The 20,249-nt window shown below is 37.5% G+C and overlaps 1 protein-coding gene across 4 annotated transcripts in view; it reads right to left on the bottom strand.

The window, feature by feature from the left end:
* Positions 1-17,699, bottom strand: part of LOC126171962 (ankyrin repeat and SOCS box protein 3-like) — a 255,336-nt gene extending 237,637 nt beyond the window's left edge. Inside the window, exons 1-2 of one of the 4 annotated variants that reach the window (XM_049920840.1) lie at positions 17,438-17,699; positions 1,108-1,337 (exon numbers count right to left, since the gene is read on the bottom strand). In XM_049920840.1, coding sequence (XP_049776797.1) covers positions 1,108-1,306 — 199 coding nt within the window. In that variant the 5' untranslated portion in view covers positions 1,307-1,337; positions 17,438-17,699. The remainder of the gene's footprint in view (positions 1-1,107; positions 1,338-17,437) is intronic. The other 3 variants (XM_049920841.1, XM_049920843.1, XM_049920842.1) reach the window with 3 other exon arrangements.
* Positions 17,700-20,249: the final 2,550 nt, after the last annotated feature.

Here is a 20,249-nt window from a genome sequence, read left to right as displayed (position 1 = left end):
TAATTGGTATACAGTCTGGACCAGAAGACTTGCTTTTATTAAGTGATTTAAGTTGCTTCACTACTCCGAGGATATTTGCTTCTACGTTACTCATGTTGGCAACTGTTTTCGATTCGAATTCTAGAATATTTACTTCGTCTTCTTTTGTGAAGGCATTTCGGAAGGCTGTGTTTAGTAACTCTGCTTTGGCAGCATTGTCTTTGATGGTATATCCATTGCTATCATGCAGAGAAGGCATTTATTGTTTCTTGCCACTAACATACTTCACATACGACCAGAATCACTTTGGATTTTCTGCCAGGTTTCGAGACAAAGTTTCATTGTGGAAACGTTACAAGCATCTCGCATTGAAGTCTGTGTTAAATTTCAAGCTTCTGTAAAAGATCACCAATCTTGGGGATTTTGCATCTGTTTAAACTTGGCATGTTTGTTTCGTTGTTTCTGCACCAGTGTTCTAGCCTGTTTTGTGTACAAAGGAGGATCAGCTCCATCGTTTGATAATTTATTTGGTATAAATTTCTCAATTGCTGCTGATACTATTTCTTTGAATTTAAGCCACATCTGGTCTACACTTAGATTATTAATTTGGAATGAGTTAAGATTGTCTCTTAGGAAGGCATCAAGATTCACGACAATGCATGTCCCCATTCCGCCGGTATAACTCAAATCCTTATTCAACAACTCTGTGAGGAGCAGTTGGATCACCTGCCATACAACTCTGATGTTGCGTCTTCTGACTACCACAGAGGAAGGTATTTTCACAACAATGATGACTCAATAAAGAGTCTTCACTGACAGCATCTTTCTGTGAAGAAGACATAGAAAAATTGGTTTCCCACTATGACAAATGTCTGGACAGTGGTGACAATTATGTAGAAAAATAGTTTAAGAAATGCTCTTTCTTCTAAAAATAAATTTTAGTTTGATAAAATGTTTTTGTGAGTTTTTTACAAAATGTGGACATACATCTTAGAGATAGAAAAAGTGTGGTTTTAGGAATTAGCTAACTTTATATCTGGCATAAAAACTTAAAATGATGATGATGGAGGACCTAAAAGATATATTGTAGAAAGATAAAAAGTTTTCTGCATTTTGAATATGCATTACCATGACTCAGCAACAGTACAGCACACTCAACATGTCCTGCTGCGGCTGCTTCATGCAGTGCTGTCCAGCCACGGTTATCAACATTATCTGCCCTTCGTCCATCTTTCAGCAGTTTACTGACAGCATTGATATTGCCGGTACGAGCAGCAACTGACAGCAAAGGTGTTCTCAAGGGATCCGGTGCGTCCAGCTGAATCATAGTGGCCCTTTACACTGATTTGCAGTTCCTGCTGTAGTATAGAAACGTATAAGTAATTGGAGACAACTATGTAACTGAACTATAATATTATACAAATATCTTATAAAGATGTTCAGTAATGTAAAAATTTTATTTTGAAACATTAGTGGATCCATAGACTTCTAAATCGTGAAATTTTTAATCTTGTTGCATCAAATTAAACTATTAATAAAGGCAAAAAAGAAAACATCTGACAAACTACAAGACCTATGTGTAATAAATTTGAACTTTTAAATTCATAACACCAATGAATTACAAAAATGTGTATATGAATATTTTACATTATGAAATGAATGCACTGGTTGCTAAGAATTAAGCTGTAATAATGCTGTACCAGCAGCCATTATTTTGATTGTTTTATTAGGTAATCTGTTTTGACATTCCAATCACGTCACCTTCAGGCCTGCCACATGAATGACTTCATGTACCGCTCGCGCACCTATGAGACAAGGTACCAATAACTGTGTTTGGTTCCACAGATATCCAAACTTCATGAGCATGTGTTCTCTTCACACATATGAGAGCAACAGTTGCTGTCATGTGTGTGAAGAGAACACATGCGCACGAAGTTCAGATACCTACGGAACCATATATCATTATCAGCAGCCTGGCAGCCTGGTGCCTTGTCTTATAGATGCATGAGCGGTGTCTGGTGTCACTCATGCAACAGGCCTGAAAATCATGTGACTGGAATGTCAAAACTGGTTGCCTAATAAAACAATCAAAATAACAGCTGTTTGTACAGTAATATTACATTTCATCGACCAGCTGCTGTTCCACACTCCCATTTATCTTGACCACTCTAAATAACTGTTTGTCGACATGCAAATTACAAAAAGTTTCAAGCAAATGTTCTTTCAGCCATCAGGGGGACATAAATCAACATGATTGCCTTTGTAGTAGCTTTGTTTTTTACAAAGATATGAACAGCAGAATGACTTTTTTCAATGGCACCCTGTATTTTTTTATTTGGTAATTCATTTCCTCTCCAAAAGGCCTATTCAAAAATGTATCACAGTGTACCATTCACTTAAACACAATGTTATTAATTAAATAACACAACACTGACTTTGAGCCTGGGATCACAAACTCGTCCACTTGCTGGAATTATCAGAAAACAAATAAAAACCACGTAAAAACATCACACAAAATTGACTTTGACTCTCCTTTACCATTGCCCAAGATAGAACATTCAAAGGTGCTCAATGTGGTGACCCTGGACACCGAAACTTTTAGAGGAATTTGACAGAGCACTGAAAGACCTAACCTGAAACATGACCCCAATAGTAGACAACATTCTGTCATAACTACTGATGTAACTACTGATATGCACGGTGTGTACAGTGTATGATACAGATGAAATAACCTGACTTCAAGAAGAATGTGATAATTCCAACTCCAAAACAGAAAGTGTTGCCAGCTGTGAATATTATCAAAAAATCAGTTTTGAGAAGACATGGTTGCAAATTAATGACACAAATGAGACGCAGGAAAATGGAAAAATTGGTAGAAGTCAATCTTGGGAAGATAAATTTCAGTTCCAGAGAAATGTAGGAATGTGCAAGGTTATATTCATCCTACAACTTATCTTAAAAGATAGGCAAAGGAAGGGCAAATCTATGTTTGTAATGTCTGTAGACTTGGAGAAAGTTTTTGACAATGCTGACTTGCATACACTCTTAGTAATTCTGAATGTAGTATGAGTATGGAGTGAAAAGTTATCTACAACTTGTAAAGAAACCAGACAGCAGTTATAGTGGTTGAATAGCATAAAAGGTAAGCAGTAGTAGGAAGGAAGTGAAATAGGGTAGTAGGCTATCTCCAGTGTTATTTAATCTCTGCACTGAGCAGAAAGAAAGAAAAGAGAAATTTGGAAATGGAATTAAGTTCAGGGAGAAGAAATAAAAACCTTGAGGTTTTCCGGTAACACAGTAATTCTGTCAGAGACAGCAAAGTACTTGGAAGAGCAGTTAAATGGAATGGACAGTGTCTTGAAAGGAGGAACACCAAAAAAATCAAAACAAGGGTAATGGAATATAGTTAAACAGAAGCAAGTGACGCTGTGGGAATTAGGTTAGGAAATAAGACATTAAAAGTAGTAGATGAATTTTGCTATTTGTGCAGTAACATAACTGATGATGGCCGAAGCAGGCAATAGCAAGTAAAGCATTTCTGAAGAAGAGAAATTTGTCAATATCAAATATAGATTTAAGTGCCAGGAAGCTTTCTTTACAGATTTGTGTCTGGAGAGTAGTCATGTATGGAAGTGGTTTGCACAATAAACAGTTCAGAAAAGAAGAGAATACAAGCTTTTGAAATTAGATTAGATTAGATTAATAGATCATGAATACGGCACTTCGTAATGATGTGGAATGTGTCAGTTTAATAAAAGATGTCTGTACAAGATATTACATTACACAAAATATTGCATGACACTAATGTTTAAGGTTTTTTTTTCTTCTCCAACTTAATTTATATCTAAAAATTCAGCCAATGAGTAGGAGGAGTTGTCATCTAGAAATTCTTTTAATTTATTCTTAAATGTTAGTTGGCTATCTGTCAGGCTTTTGACACTGTTTGGTAGGTGACCAAAGACTTTTGTCGCAGCATAATTTACCCCTTTCTGTGCCAAAGTCAGATTTAACCCTGCATAGTGAAGATCATCCTTTCTCCTGCTGTTATAGCTATGCACACTGCTATTACTTTTGAACTGGGTTGGATTATTAACAACAAATTTCATAAGTGAATATATATATACTGTGCGGTTACTGTGAGGATCCCTAGATCCTTAAATAGATGTCTGCAGGATGACTGTGGGTGGGTTCCAGCAATTATTCTGAGTACAAATGTGGTGCTACAGAAGAATGCTGAATAGTAGATGGGTAGATCACATAACTAATGAGGAGACACTGAGTAGAATTGAGGAGAAAAGGAATTTGTGGCACAATTTGAGTAAAGAAAGGATCCATTGATAGAACACATTTTGAGACATCATGGGATTGTCAGTTTGGTATTGGAGGGAAGTGTGTGTGTGTGGGGGGGGGGGGGGGGTAAAAATTGTAGAGGAAGACCAAGAAATAAATACATTAAGTACGCTCAAATGGATGTACATTGCAGTAGTTGCATAGAGATGAAGAGACCTGCACATGACAGAGTAGCATGGAAAACTGCAACACACCACTCTTTGGACTGATGACCACATCAAGAAAATTAAGTTTTTAAACATCAGCTACTTGGTACAACTGACAAGACAGCAACTTTTTCAAATTAACAGCCCTCTTACTAATTTATTTCATTGATTTTAGCTGAATACACACAAACTGCATTGAGATATACAGTGATAATTCAGTGTTGATGCAGTATCCTGTTTGTTGTGAATATAGTAAATGAATGCTACAATTAATTCAGTCAAAACATTCAGATTAGCAGGAACTGTTTCCCATCTGTGGTACCTTAATTATAGTTGACACACATGCTTGCAAATAAACACTTGCTTAACAGGATGGCACTATAACAAAGAGGTGGTAATACAATATGAAATAACAAATAACATTAAGAGTAGGTTACAAAATGGTACTTAATTTTGGTACAGTCCTTTGCTGTCTCTGACAAAATTACAGTGTTACTGGAAAACCTCAAAGTTTTTATTTCTTCTCCCTGAACTTTAATTCCCTTAACAAATTTCTCCTTTCTTTCCTTCTGCTCAGTGCTGAGATTAAATAAAACAGGGGATAGGCTACAACCCTGTTTCATTTCCTTCTCAACCACTACTTCCCTTTTATGCCATAAATCTACAATGATATCTAAGATAACTTAGCTGTTCTTGGCGATGTTTGGCCTTGTCACTGTAACTGAATGTAATCATGCAGACCCTCTGTTACTGCTTCTAGTTATCCAGAAATAACAACTTCTAAGTTGGAAGGTAGTCTTCGCATTACTGTACTGGTCTGACTAAAGACATCGATCTGAACTGTCTGACTGTTGACTCATTCCAGATCCACACAGTTTCTCCTTCTAGTTGGGATGTACAAAAGAGAACAGAGAGATGGATGGATGAGCAGGTGGATATATGCATGATGGAATAAATAAATGAATGAAAAGGCAAGAGGAACACATCTAAGCATCTTGGAATGCCTCAATCATACCAAAATCATATCCTCTCAGGTTTCTTGTAGGCCCATAAATCCCACATAAAAGATTTCTGCAGAAGATTTGTTTAGTTTGATACAAAATGCTGCTCTATGGTTTGCATACACCTTGACTTTTAAATATATATTTTCAATTTAGGCACCATCTATAAGGGCCTACATATCAAATGCTCAGACAATTAAGCAATTTCTCCTATCTACAATGACATCTACCACAAGCAATTCCACTCGTATAGATGCCACTCATCCTTCCCCATTAGCCAAGAATTATGGAATTCACCAATTGCAAAAATAAATATTTTATTCTGCAGTAATTTGTACACCGTGATGAAATATCCTGATAACTATTTGCTGCAGAGCAAGAGATATCACATGTTTGCCTTCAATCAGCAGCAATTTGAACAACTTCACTTTAAGGTTCATAGTTCAGCTCAGTATATATGTCTGACAAGACCTTTCTCCGACTTTTCAAACATTTTACAAAAACATTTAACCTGCGGTTCTACAACTTTCTGCAACATTGTTCCCCTCAGGAAAAACAGTCCAGCAGGGTACAGAGGGAAGTTTGTAGCATTGGGGAGGGTATGAAAGAGGCACTGACATAATCATCTGTTAAGTTGAGTCAAATAGCTCAATCAGTAACATCAGAGTTCAAGCCCCAATGCAGTGTACATTTTTAATCTGTCAGAATAATTTCAATACAACATACACAGATGAACCAAAACATTATCAGCAATGCCCACTGTGAGCTTGTATGTCAGCTGTTAGTGTTGTGGGCATATGAGCAGTAAGAACAGTGTGTATGTGGAGAAGAAGTAAATAGGGACTCATTCCAGCAATGATACACATCTTAAATGGGGAAACCTTACTGACATAAAAGACACTAACAAACGGCAGATGTATGGCCTAACACATGGAGAGAAGTATCTCAGAAATGGCAAAGCTAGTCACCTGTTCATGTGCTACTGTCACAAGCAGCTATGGACAGTGGTTGAAGGATGGTGAAAAACCTACGAGTATATGACAAGATGTTGGACAACCACATCGCATTACATGCTAGTTGGAGACTGCTCACTCTGTAGAGCAGGGTAGATGGCAATTTATGACAAATATGATAAAAGAGTACTATTCTGGTGCAGGCACAATTGTTTTGGAGCACACAGTTCGGCACACAAGATTAAACGTGTGGTTCTAAAGCAGGGACCCCTATACATACCATTGCTGACCAAATAATATCATCGTTTATTACTGCAGTGGGCATGGGATCATAGAGACTGGACTACAGATCAATGGAAATGTGTCACCTTTTTGGATGACTCATGTTTCTTGTTACAATAGGCCAATGGCAATGACCGGATTCCCCATCATCCAGGTGAATGGCTGCTCAAAATGTGCAATGTCCCACAGAAACAGGTCAGTGGGAGCAGTATTATTCACCTGGGTTTCCATGGGACCTCTCGTAATCATCAAAGGTGCCACAATTGCTGTGGACTATGTGAACATTACCAAGGGGCCACATTCATCACTTCATGCTTTATGTCTTTCTCAATGGCAATGGCATCTTGCAGTCACATAATCAGAAGCAAACTACACAGGTTTGAGGAGCGTGTTGGCGAAGTCATACTGATGTCTTAGACACCCAATTTGCCTGATATGAACCCAATGGAACACACCTGCTACATTATTGTATGTCAGCTCCGCACCCAAAAACCACCACCTTGAAATTTATGGGAATTATGTGACCTGTGCATAGCTGTCCTGTGCCACATATCTCCAGATATCTAGTAAGGGCTCACTGAATCCACACCATGCAGAATCACTGCTGTACTGCAGTCTTAAGATAGGCTACATGCTATTAAGATAGCAGTGGAATAATGTTATGGCTCATCAGTGTATTTTCTGTTTGAGGATAAGTGATTCAGTTTAGATTAGATTAGATTTACTTTCATTCCAACTGATCTGAAGTGAGAAGGTCCTCCAGGATGTAGAACATGTCAAAAAAAAAACAACAATACATGACAAATATTTACAACTAAAACAAATAAGCTAATGTACCATTCCACAGGTCCCAAGTGAAATGATAGTCATTTTTTAATGAACACTATATGAAAGAGTTATTTTACAAACACTAATGCACTGAATTTAAAATAAAATAATTTTTTAATTTATTTATAAGGTAATAAACGTGTAATACAACTACTATAATACAATGAGCACATTACAGCACAGAAATGGTGCAGAAGTTAGATTGTACTCACACACACACACACACACACACACACACACACACACATTTACAATGAACACATTACTGCACTGAAATTGTGCAGAAGTTATATTAGTTGGTTTTACTGAGAAATTCATCCATGGAGTAGAAGGAGTTGGCCACCAATGAATCCTTTAGGATTCTCTTAAACTTAATTTCATTGGTTGTTAAGCTTTTTATGGCTGCTGGCAAGTTATTGAAAATGTGTGTTCCTGAATAATGCACACCTTTTTGTACAAGACTAAGTGACTTTAAATCCTTGTGAATATTATTCTTATTTCTAGTATTGATTCCATGAATTGAGCTGTTTGTTTGAAAAAGTGATCTATTTTTAATGACAAATTTCATTAAGGAATAAATATATTGGGAAGCAGTAGTTAGTATCCCTAGTTCCCTAAACAGGCTTCTGCAGGATGTTCTTGAGTTCACATCACATATAACTCTTACTGCATGTTTTTGAGCTCGGAAAACTTTAGCTTGGCTTGATGAATTACCCCAAAAAATAATCCCATATGACATTATGGAATGAAAGTAAGTATAGTATGCCAGCTTTTTCATTTTTATATTTCCCATGTCCGACACAATTCGCATTGAAAATAGAGATTTGTTAAGATGCTTCGGCAGTTCTGTGGTGTGCTCCTCCCAGTTGAATTTATTATCAAGCTGTAATCCCAAGAATTTAACACTGTCCACTTCTTCTATCTGCTTGTCATTGTATGTTAGGCGTATACTCGTGGGACACCCCTTACAAGTTCTGAACTGCATGTAGTGTGTTTTTTCAAAGTTTAGTGACAAAGAATTGGCTAGGAACATCTACATCTACATCCATACTCCGCAAGCCACCTGACAGTGTGTGGCGGAGGGTACCTTGAATACCTCTATCGGTTCTCCCTTCTATTCCAGTCTCGTATTGTTTGTGGAAAGAATGATTGTCGGTATGCCTCTGTGTGGGCTCTAATCTCTCTGATTTTATCCTCATGGTCTCTTTGCGAGATATACGTAGGAGGGAGCAATATACTGCTTGACTCCTCGGTGAAGGTATGTTCTCAAAACTTCAACAAAAGCCCGTACCGAGCTACTGAGCGTCTCTCCTGCAGAGTCTTCCACTGGAGTTTATCTATCATCTCCGTAACGCTTTCGCGATTACTAAATGATCCTGTAACGAAGCGCACTGCTCTCCGTTGGATCTTCTCTATCTCTTCTAGCAACCCTATCTGGTATGGATCCCACACTGCTGAGCAGTATTCAAGCAGTGGGCGAACAAGCATACTTTAACCTACTTTCTGATTGCATTTCCTTAGGATTCTTCCAATGAATCTCAGTCTGGCATCTGCTTTACCAACGATCAGCTTTATATGATCATTCCATTTTAAATCACTCCTAATGCGTACTCCCAGATAATTTATGGAATTAACTGCTTCCAGTTGCTGACCTGCTATATTGTAGCTAAATGATAAGGGATCTTTCTTTCTATGCATTCGCAGCACATTACACTTGTCTACATTGAGATTCAATTGCCATTCCCTGCACCATGCGTCACTTCGCTGCAGATCCTCCTGCATTTCAGTACAATTTTCCATTGTTACAACCTCTCGATATACCACAGCATCATCCGCAAAAAGCCTCAGTGAACTTCCGATGTCATCCACAAGGTCATTTATGTATATTGTGAATAGCAACGGTCCTACAACACTCCCCTGCGGCACACCTGAAATCACTCTTACTTCGGAAGACTTCTCTCCATTGAGAATGACATGCTGCGTTCTGTTATCTAGCAACTCTTCAATTCAATCACACAATTGGTCTGATAGTCCATATGCTCTTACTTTGTTCATTAAACGACTGTGGGGAACTGTATCGAACGCCTTGCGGAAGTCAAGAAACACGGCATCTACCTGGGAACCCATGTCTATGGCCCTCCGAGTCTCGTGGACGAATAGCGTGAGCTGGGTTTCACATGATAAGTCTTCTTCAAAATCCATGCTGATTCCTACAGCATAGATTTCGAGTCTCCAGAAAAGTCATTATACTCGAACATAATACTTGTTCCAAAATTCTACAACTGATAGACGTTAGAGATATAGGTCTATAGTTCTGCACATCTGTTCAACGTCCCTTCTGGAAAACGGGGATGACCTGTGCCCTTTTCCAATCCTTTGGAATACTACACTCTTCTAGAGACCTACAGTACACCGCTCCAAGAAGGGGGGCAAGTTCCTTCGCGTACTCTGTGTAAAATCGAACTGGTATCCCATCAGGTCCAGCGGCCTTTCCTCTTTTGAGCGATCTTGATTTTTCTCTATCCCTCTGTCATCTATTTCGTTATCTACCATTTTGTCATCTGTGCGACAATCTAGAGAAGGAACTACAGTGCAGTATTCCTCTGTGAAACAGCTTTAGAAAAAGACATTTAGTATTTCAGCCTTTAGTCTGTCATCATCTGTTTCAGTACCATTTTGGTCACAGAGTGTCTGGACATTTTGTTTTGATACACCAACCGCTTTGACATAAGACCAAAATTTCTTAGGATTTTCTGCCAAGTCAGTACATACAACTTTACTTTCGAATTCATTGAACGCCACTTGCATAGCCCTCCTCAAACTACATTTCGCTGAGCATTATTTTTGTTTGTCTGCAAGGCTTTGGCTATGTTTGTGGTGGTGTGAAGTTCCCTTTGCTTCCGCAGCAGCTTTCTAACTCGGTTGTTGAACCACGGTGGCTCTTTTCCATCTCTTACGATCTTGCTTGGCACATACTCATCTAACACATATAGTACAATGGTTTTCAACTTTGTCCACTGATCCTCAACACTATCTGTACTTGAGACAAAAACTTTTGTGTTGAGCCATCAGGTACTCTGAAATCTGCTTTTTGTCACTTTTGCTTAACAGAAAAATCTTCCTAACTTTTTTAATATTTCTATTTATGGCTGAAATCATCGATGCAGTAACCGCTTTATGATCGCTGATTCCCTGTTCTGCGTACTGTTTCAAATAGTTCGTTTCTGTTTGTCACCAGAAGGTCTAATATGTTATCGCCACGAGTCGGTTCTCTGTTTAACTGCTCAAGGTAGTTTTCAGATAAAGAACTTAAAAAAATTTCACTGGATTCTTTGTCCCTGCCACCCGTTATGAACGTTTGAGTCTCCCAGTCTATATCTGGCAAATTAAAATCTCCACCCAAAACTATAACATGGTGGGGAAATCTACTCGAAATATTTTCCAAATTATCCTTCATGTGCTCAGCCACAACAGCTGCTGAGCCAGGGGGCCTATAGAGGCATCCAATTACCATGTCTGAGCCTGCTTTAACCGTGACCTTCAGCCAAATTATTTCAACCAGTGATTAATGTGCACAAATTTTTTATTGGCTGGTCTTTCTAAGACTGCACTTGATTTGCTATTTATTGCAATGTTTGTATCATCAGCAAACAAAACGAACTTGGCATCTGGTAATGTTACTGATGAAAGGTCATTGATATACACAAGAAAAAGAAAGGGTCCCAAAATGGAACCTTGTGGGACCCCAACATGTAATTGTTCCCAGTTGGATGATGCCTGATAGCTTGATACATGTCTATTTCCTAATAACACCCTTTGTTTCCTGCCAGAAATATAAGATTTGAACCATTTCGCAGCATTTCCTGTTACACTATAGTATTCTAATTTATGTAAAAGGATATATTGTGATTTATACAGTCAAACGCCTTTGACAGATCACAAAATATACCAGTTGCTTGCAATTTCTTGTCTAATGAATTAAGCACATTTTCACTGTAAGTGTAGATAGCCTTCTCAATATCAGAACCCTTTAGAAATCCGAACTGTGACTCTGACAGTATATTATTTGAGATAAGATGGTTATAAAGCCAATTGTACATTACTTTTTCTAAAATTTTTGAGAATGCTGGCAACAGTGAAATTGGACGGAAATGTGATGCAGTGTGACAGAACAGTGGTTGAGCAAACTATTAATTTCAGTTAAATAACAGTTATGTGGGACTAGGATACTTAATAGTGTGAAATAGGAGGTGGAGAAGCTTCTTTTATGATCTTCATTATCAATGGAAAATTAAAAGAACTACAAAAAGTTTCATGTGTCGATTCTATTGAGTCCATATTCAGCCTTAAATCCATGTATAAAATATTCCTGCTAAGTACATTACGGCGAAGTCAAAATTAGACTGCCTGATATTGTATCTCCAATGGAGAATTACTGTCAGGCAGTCACAATGCCTTACAGCATTTTATACTTCTATACTGAGAAATAACCAAACAAGTCATAAATAAAACACTTGGTTTATGCATTAAGGGCTTAGGTGAAAGCTGTCCACTAATTAGGCATGTAACATACCAAGAGTTCTTCACGTGCAAAATAGCGTTAAAAGAGAAGGAACGAGGATCATTCCAAGTCAAAGGGACCAATATTAAAAAGTGTCCCCACTCTATACACAGACAGTGTTTTATACTGAATGACACCATGGCAAAAATTTGGAATTTAGCCACACCTAAATATAGATACAAGCCTCTAAAGAGGCTAAAAAATTTTGTGCACTATTCTGAGAGCCAAGGTTTGACGTCCACTGCTACTTTTCATATAATCCAATCACACCAAAACTTCTGAGGGCTATTCCTACCTATGATGTCTATATATGGTTCAAATTTAATTAACATTGGATGCCTAGATGAAAAGACACACATCTGTAAAGTTGCCCAAAATTTTCTAGACGCAAATTTGGGGGTATTTTTGGGGGGGGCAATATCCCCACTGTGTCTTGTTCAATCCTTTTTTTCTTACCACAGATGGAAAGAGCATGCATTAAAGTCTTGAAGCCATATTGTTTAATTTCTGGATCTTGCATACTGATTGGTAAGAATTGCTATCAAAAGTAGGGAAATTTGGATTATTGATAAATACAAAAAATTAATAAAATTTTAAGTTGTAAATCAAATAATTTATTATTGTAATTTCTCTTAATAGTATTAGATTTCCCTGAAGTTTAGGGAATGTAACTATGCTAATAAAACGTGTTTTTGCATTATTTTACAGTATAGAATATAAATATAATAAAACCTCACAAAATGCTCTTAAGATCTAGAAGATCACTGGAATGCAATGTTGCTTTAGAACATTTTAACCCTACAATGCATGGTGCTGCATATATGCATTGTCAATCAGTCTCCATCGGCATTATAAAGCAGCAACATTTTTTTAAGGCTCACAGCAGGGATACATTGCTGAATCACCACTTTCAATTGTTGCTTTTATTATTGGCAAGTCCCCACAGTGTCAGTATTCCATGCAGTGTAATCTTTGGTGTTGACAATGTACAACCTTAGTGTTGTGTTCTGAGTGTTTGGATAACCAACAGTCATTGTTGTAGCTGAAGGTAAGGCCTAATTTGTATATTTTATACACAAACAAGACTGAATCTTCTACTCTTCAAACCCAGATACTCATCAGCTTTCAAAATTGCTTGTAATAGGTTAATAAACTATTGTATAAAATGAACCAAGAGACCCTTGCACTTAGCTACTTTGGTGGATTAGATGGAGCTGATTTTCATAAGTCGTCACCATTCTATTATGACAAAATTCAACTACAATCAGTTAAGGAAATGTCACCAATGGACGAGGAGCTTCTACGAAGTGCGTATGGGCTTGATTTTACTGAAGATGCCAAAATTTGTTCATACCATAATGCCTTGTGGATGACAAAATTTCTATTCTTGCATAAGACTCGCTACAACCCATTTGGTAAAGAAAAGCATGTAACCAAGAAGGCTTTAACAGCAGTAAGCATTGCAACGTCTGATAGGTTGAAGTTACTGACTGTTAATGAAGTTTTTAATCCTGGTCAGAAAATTTGTACCAAATGTAGACACGAAGTGGCCCAAAAAAAATCATCCTACCACAATAAGCAAGAATAACCATCTCCTGAAGACATGGATGTTGTTGATGCTTGCTTTACTGCTAATACTTCATTACCATCATGCGGATAGTCACCATTAAAGCTTTAATGGATCAGCAATAGGGATTCAATGGGATACGTAAAGTGATAAGTTCTGAAAGCCCAAGGCAGCATTGCTAAGGTAACAGCCACAGCTGCTGGTGTGAGTCATGTAGCTATTGCTCAAATGCAAACAGAAGGGTGCCATAAATATAAAGACATGGACATCTTAATTGAAGAACATAAGCTTCAGACTTCAAGAAATTTCAGTAAAGTTCATATTTTGACCGTGGCCAAAATAGCTGGACTATTTAAAAATGGCTAAGGAATTTGCTGTTTCAACTAAAATGGTGAGGAAGTCTAGAAAACTAGAATGGAAGATGGAATTTTGGCAGCACCTGCCAATCAAAAAGGGGAAAAGCTCAATGATGAAGTAAAACAAAATGTCCTCACTTGTTTTGGAGATGATAAGTTTTCTCGTTTATGCCCAGTCTAAAAGGATTGTGTTGCAGTAAGAATAAATGGGAAACAGATTCAAAAGCAGAAACATCTGCTCCTTTCTAATATGAAAGAAATATTCATTATTTATTGTAAGCAATGTGGAAATCAATTGAGATTCTAAAAATTGTGTGAGCTTAGATGGAAATAGGGTACTGCAGTTGGTGCATCTGGATCACATTCTGTATGTGTATGTGTAATTCATCAAAACGTCAAATTAATGTTGGCTTCAGAAACATCCTTCCAAGACAACTACAAGGTTCTGAGAATTAAACTGTATGCAGTTTGGAATCAAAAGATTGTATGCTGCAACACTGTGAGGAATGTCCAGAAAAAAGGCAACTAGATGCTTTTTTTGAAGGCACTTTTAAAAATGATGACCCTGAAGAAACAATGCAATAAAAGCAATGGGTCCACACTGACAGACAGACAGACATTGGAGACGTGTCAGAGCACTGTGCAAGATTTCATGGAGGCACTGATTTCGAAAATTACTGGTTTAAGAAGCTATCACTTTGTGACGAAACGCTAAAGTTTATACCTTAAGCAGCTAAAAAGAAACACTGCAGAAAATGAATCATTAATACCGATAAAAATGTAAATTTCGTGTGACTAGGGCTTCCCGTCGGGTAGACTGTTCGCTGAGTGCAAGTCTAAGAATTATTCATTCGTTATTCAAGATGCTGAGCAAGGATTTCATTAGGAGCATAGTCAGGCCACATTACATCCATTTGTTATCTATTTTGGTGGCAAAGAATGTCAGACTATCAGCATTTGTATGATCATCAATTGTCTCTGTCATGATAATCATTGCTGTCCACGCCTTTCAAATAAAGCTAATAGTATATTTAAGAGAAAATGAATCTCTTTTTAAAGCAAAACTAAAGGAATATTTGTTAAATATGTCTGTTTATACATTAGAAGAGTTTTATGATACAAAAAGGGAAATAGCATTTAGATAGAATTATCCACCTTGTTAACAAAGAAATGTGCTTGCAATTTTTCTCCAAATTAAAACATGAAATTTTGTATTAACACTCAAATCTGCTGTTATATGTACAATATCTGTTTTTCATCTAAACCTTGTATTACCTAGGGCCTATATGCAGTTACATAGAACATTTTTTATATATTTAATGAAGACTGATTTGTATCTTTTTGTATGTTTGTTGTTTTGTATGTTTGACTCGTTCCACATCTCATGTGACGTGCTCACAATATGAGATCTACGGAACATGAAATAAATAAATACAGACAAAGATTGCAAACATTAAGAACATTTATTTCTTTAGTGATGGTTCAGCTACTTAGTACAAAAATTTCAGAAATTCCATCAATTTATGTCTGCTTGAAAAGGATTTTGGCATCACTGGTGAATGAATTTTTTTGGAACAAGCCACAGTAAATCGCCTTGTGCTGGCACTGGGGGAACAGCAAAAAGTCTAGCAGCCTGTGCTAGTTTGCAAAAGCCCCAAATATTGACTCCATATGATTTGTTCAAATTCTGTGATCATATTATTCCAGGCATGAAGTTTTTTTATGTACCAAAAGAATATTTTTAAAAACAAGGTTTGACATGAGACATACAATATCTGGAACAAGAGAAAATCATCAATTTTAGACAATTACTTGTAATCAGCTTTGAGTAAGCAGAATTTCCAATGATGCAACAGCATTCATAGTTCATGCCTCTGAAGCAGATGATGAAATTCCAGGAATCTCAATTGCAAGTTAACAACCAGGACAGTATGTTGCACATGTGTATAACAATTTTTGGTGGGGTTGGAAAAGTGTGTGAAGTTTCACATGAACAACAATATGTCCTCATCAGTTTTATGCACCCACATCGTTCTGCTCATTCCTTCCACTGGCCAACTCCTAAAGACACCTGCTGGATTCCTGAGCAACATACTGTCATGACTTTAGAAGCACCTTCAACATCATAATCAGAAAGACAATACAGTTTTCTTCAATCTGTCCTTGACAAAATTCTACAACTAGTTAACCAAAAATGGAACTGACTAGTGTTTTTGTTTTGCAAATTTGCTGTGTTATGTATTATACTTGTTTTATGGCAAATTTTAAATTAGTGTTTGAAACTGATTTATATACTCAAATTTAAAAAAAATAATAATAATTATGGGACTTAACGAGAAAAACATTTCGCTTTTCAATCTTCTCAAAGTGCTAAAATAATAACTTTTCAAATGTATTCTTACTCATCAATATGTAAGATCCATAAATTAGACAATATAGCTCTGAAAGCTTAAAGCATGCTCTTCAACGCTGTGGTAAGAAAAAAAAGGAATGAACAAGACAGATTTGAGATACTGCCTTCCAAAAATACCCCAAAATTTGCGTCTAGAAAATTTTGGCCTACGTTGCAGATGCGTAGTTTTTCATCTAGGCAGCCACTGCTAATTAAATTCGATGCATATATAGGCAGCATAGGTAGGTACAACACTCTGAAATTTTGTTGTGATTGGTTTATATGAAAAGAAGCGGTGGTCGGTCAAACCTTGGCTCTCACAGTAGCACGTCAAATTTTTAAGCCACTTTGGAGGCCTGTACCTGTATTAAGATGTGGCTAAACCCCAAATTTTTGCCACAGTGTGATTCAGCATAAAACGTTGTTTATGTCTATTAAAGCAAATGACCAAATGGTTGTTAGGACTTTTAAAAAAGCCTGGCAAACGTGGCACATTTGCACGTTCATATGTGATGCAAATATGAGTAGCCTCACTTTAAAAGCCCCTAAAAGCGCAACCACCGAAGATACTGTACTGAAATTGGGTTTATGACCATCAAAGACAATAATAAACCTTCACAACAAATTTCGTTGGATTTGGAGACAGTCGAGGGGGGACACCTGCTACCCTTGGCATCTCTATAAACAACAGCGAATACTTCAGCTATTGGAAATAATAGATTTCAGCTATCACTCGTCCTTTTTACATTTTATCGACAGATCGAGACTTCAGCTAGAAACTAGCCATTCTCAGTGCACTATCATTTTTGATTAATGCATGGAATGCCTGTTAGTCGGGCTTCATCCACAGTTCATTGAATACTCAATGTACAGGCGCTGCATGCGACAGCCTTCTGAATGGAAGGTAACCTGACTTCAGCTATTAATTTTCGAGCTGATGTCACATCATCTAGGATAGCCTAGTGAAATGTTATTCGAATATCATACTGAACAGCACGTATAGTGCCAAATAAGTTTGGTACCTTTGAATTTAATAGTGTTATTTCTTCTGCGCCAATAATGAAACCTGAATTTTACAAAATCAATTGCGGAACTTTAACTACAATATGAAGCACTACAAGTACTTCATACCGTCACGATGGCTTTGTGCTATTATTCTGTGCAGTCCCAAGGATCAGGGCGATTCTTCAAATAAAAATGGCACTTGACTATCAACTTCCAATGGCAGCTGTCACTCAACTCTCAAACAGCCATTTTCGAATACAAACAACAAGTTTACAAACATTGTTACGACAGATATTGAACTTCACACCAAAGATATAAAATCACAGAAGCGACACACGCGCCAGTAAAAGTTTTGTTCCAGTGATCTCTATATGGAAATCAGTGTTTTGTTCCCATTTGACAGCAGGAGCGACACTACCGCTCCAAGCGGCGAGAAAGGAGAATGTCAGATGCGTCGCAAGCATGATGTTTGTTTCGTATCCCTTTTCCACATGATTTACAAAATATTTGAATTATTTTTTTGCCTCCAGGATTTCTGTAGTAACAGAACTAGGACAAGAAACTGCCAGATAGTGGGAGAAATATGCTATGCCTGTAAACCCTAAGTCCTCAAAGAAAAAATAATGTCAGAAGCTCTGTCATATGTTAAATGTGCCATTAGAGACTTTTTTATCCAATGACATAATATCTAGTTTCTTAGTATCGGAGAAATGCTGTACCTTCTGCTTTGAAAGATGAAATATGTTGTCATTTATACCACATTTTATTCGTATTCCTTCTATATACCTCTATAATGTATGCACGAATGGAAACATAAAACATTTTGAGAAAACTTGTATGCCTGTAATGTAATAAATTAGGAATAAACAGCTTATTTTCGTATTTCCATCTTGCAACACGCTTCTCCTTCAATGGCGTGCTAATCTGGCTTAACAGCAACTCAAGTGCAGTTTTTTTTTTTTTAATATCAGGATCTTGTAGTCTTCAAAATTGTCGTTCTTCACTTGATCCTTGTGATACAGTTTCTCTTGCTGTCTGTACTTAAAATGATAGGAACTTTCCTTGTCCCATAATAGTTTGCACGAAGTCCAGCGATCTGCGCACTCGGACACTACACACGCTTTTGCAAGACACAAATAACTGCACTTAATCCAACCACTTCATCAGGTCTGTGTTAACGATCGGGATAAACCTTGCACTGATATATGGAGAATCGAACTGGCTGCTTCTGTGCCACAGGAGTGTTTTACAGCTTTAGACGGGTTGCCGAACCTTCGTGGCAGTTTCCTCTTCATCGTCAGTTGACGTGGCTTATTAGGGGCGTGGATTCCACTCGAGTTTATTAGTGTCTACATTCATGAACTGCTTTTGTTCGAAGTGTAGCGAATGAAACTTAACATTACTATAAAGGTAAACAGGACCTTATTCACAAGATCTTCTCGTCTGCTATTCACTAGCCATTTTCTGTCCCTAAAACGAAACATTAATCATTAATACACATGTAGTTTGCAAGCGAATCCTGACGATACACTTTAGTAACATGCAGTGTATACCTCTCACAGACCTTAGGAAACCTAAGAAAAGGCAATGCGATATCTTCTTCTTGTTGCTTCTGCAAATTATTGCGCTACAGACGCTCCTGCTTGTAAAAAATCATTGTTCGAACCAAAATAAACTACTAATTTTCCATTTCACGATCGCGTCGAATTCAACAGATTTACTTACTGGCCATTTAATAATAATAAGATTTTATTGTCGTTAAGCTTACAGAAGCAATAGACAATGTCAAATTACAAAATATAAACAAAATTATATGCAGGAGTTATAAGTACAGTATTAAAATAGTTTTATAAGTAGCCAACATACGGGAGATACAATATGTAAAGTGAGGTAGTACAACCAAATCAATCTGATTTGGTGCACTGCTGGCGAAGTGAGCAACAAAATCGAGGCGATGCGTGGTTATGTTAGAATGTGATAAAATGTACAGTATGTAGGGGAGTGTTTCGCGCCAGTAAGGCTGGCCACAAGATGAGACGCAGGTCCATGAGGTGACGCAGGGTGACTCGCGGTAAGTTTTTGCGAACCACACAACTGAATGGCCCTGCGCACGTTAGAGCGCAGCGTGACGGACGCAGTTCCTGTGCTTGGGTACCCTGCGGATAGCAGTCTCCTGTACGCAGTTTACTGCGAGGCTCACGGTGGTTCTGGCTGTTGGTAGTTCGAAATGGAAGGAAAGCTAATTGAAGCCGTACGTGTTCGCAAAGTTCTGTATGATACAAGCCATGAAGATTACTTGAAAACGTATCTGAAAGCTGAGAAGTGGGAGGAAGTGGCCAACGAAACATACATACGAAATGGTAAGTTGCATTGAAATTCGTTGTTAACATTCTACATTGACATTGTTAAAACTCTGTAGCAAATTTTCGTGATGTGCTCTGTCCTTGTTAAATGTTTATCAAAAAAGATTTTTGATATATATATATATATATATATGACACAAAGTTCTATGAGCACTGTTTAAATTGATTTGTTGTCGGATAGTCCTGATGACTAATAGGATTTCGAAAATACGGTTTCTGTTAATTGACAATAATGAAATTTGCCCACTTCTCGCTATATATACAGTAGCCCTGGTGACAGCAAGGGCTTTTCTCACCAGATACTCTTCCCAATTCAGAACTTATATCTATTAACATAGCAGAAGTAGTCGCCATCTCTCTCAGAGCCAAAGTTCTTCAGCAAGCTGCGTATTGAAACTGCGATCCAACTTGCAATGATTGTCGCCGTGACTCACGCTGCCGTGAGGAATTTGGCGTGAGCCCCCCT

The sequence above is a fragment of the Schistocerca cancellata genome, chromosome 1 (genome assembly GCF_023864275.1).
Source record: "Schistocerca cancellata isolate TAMUIC-IGC-003103 chromosome 1, iqSchCanc2.1, whole genome shotgun sequence".
Taxonomy (NCBI): Eukaryota; Metazoa; Arthropoda; class Insecta; order Orthoptera; family Acrididae; genus Schistocerca; species Schistocerca cancellata.
The sequence above is the reverse complement of the archived record's forward strand: the minus strand, read 5'-3'. Positions and strand labels throughout refer to the sequence as shown.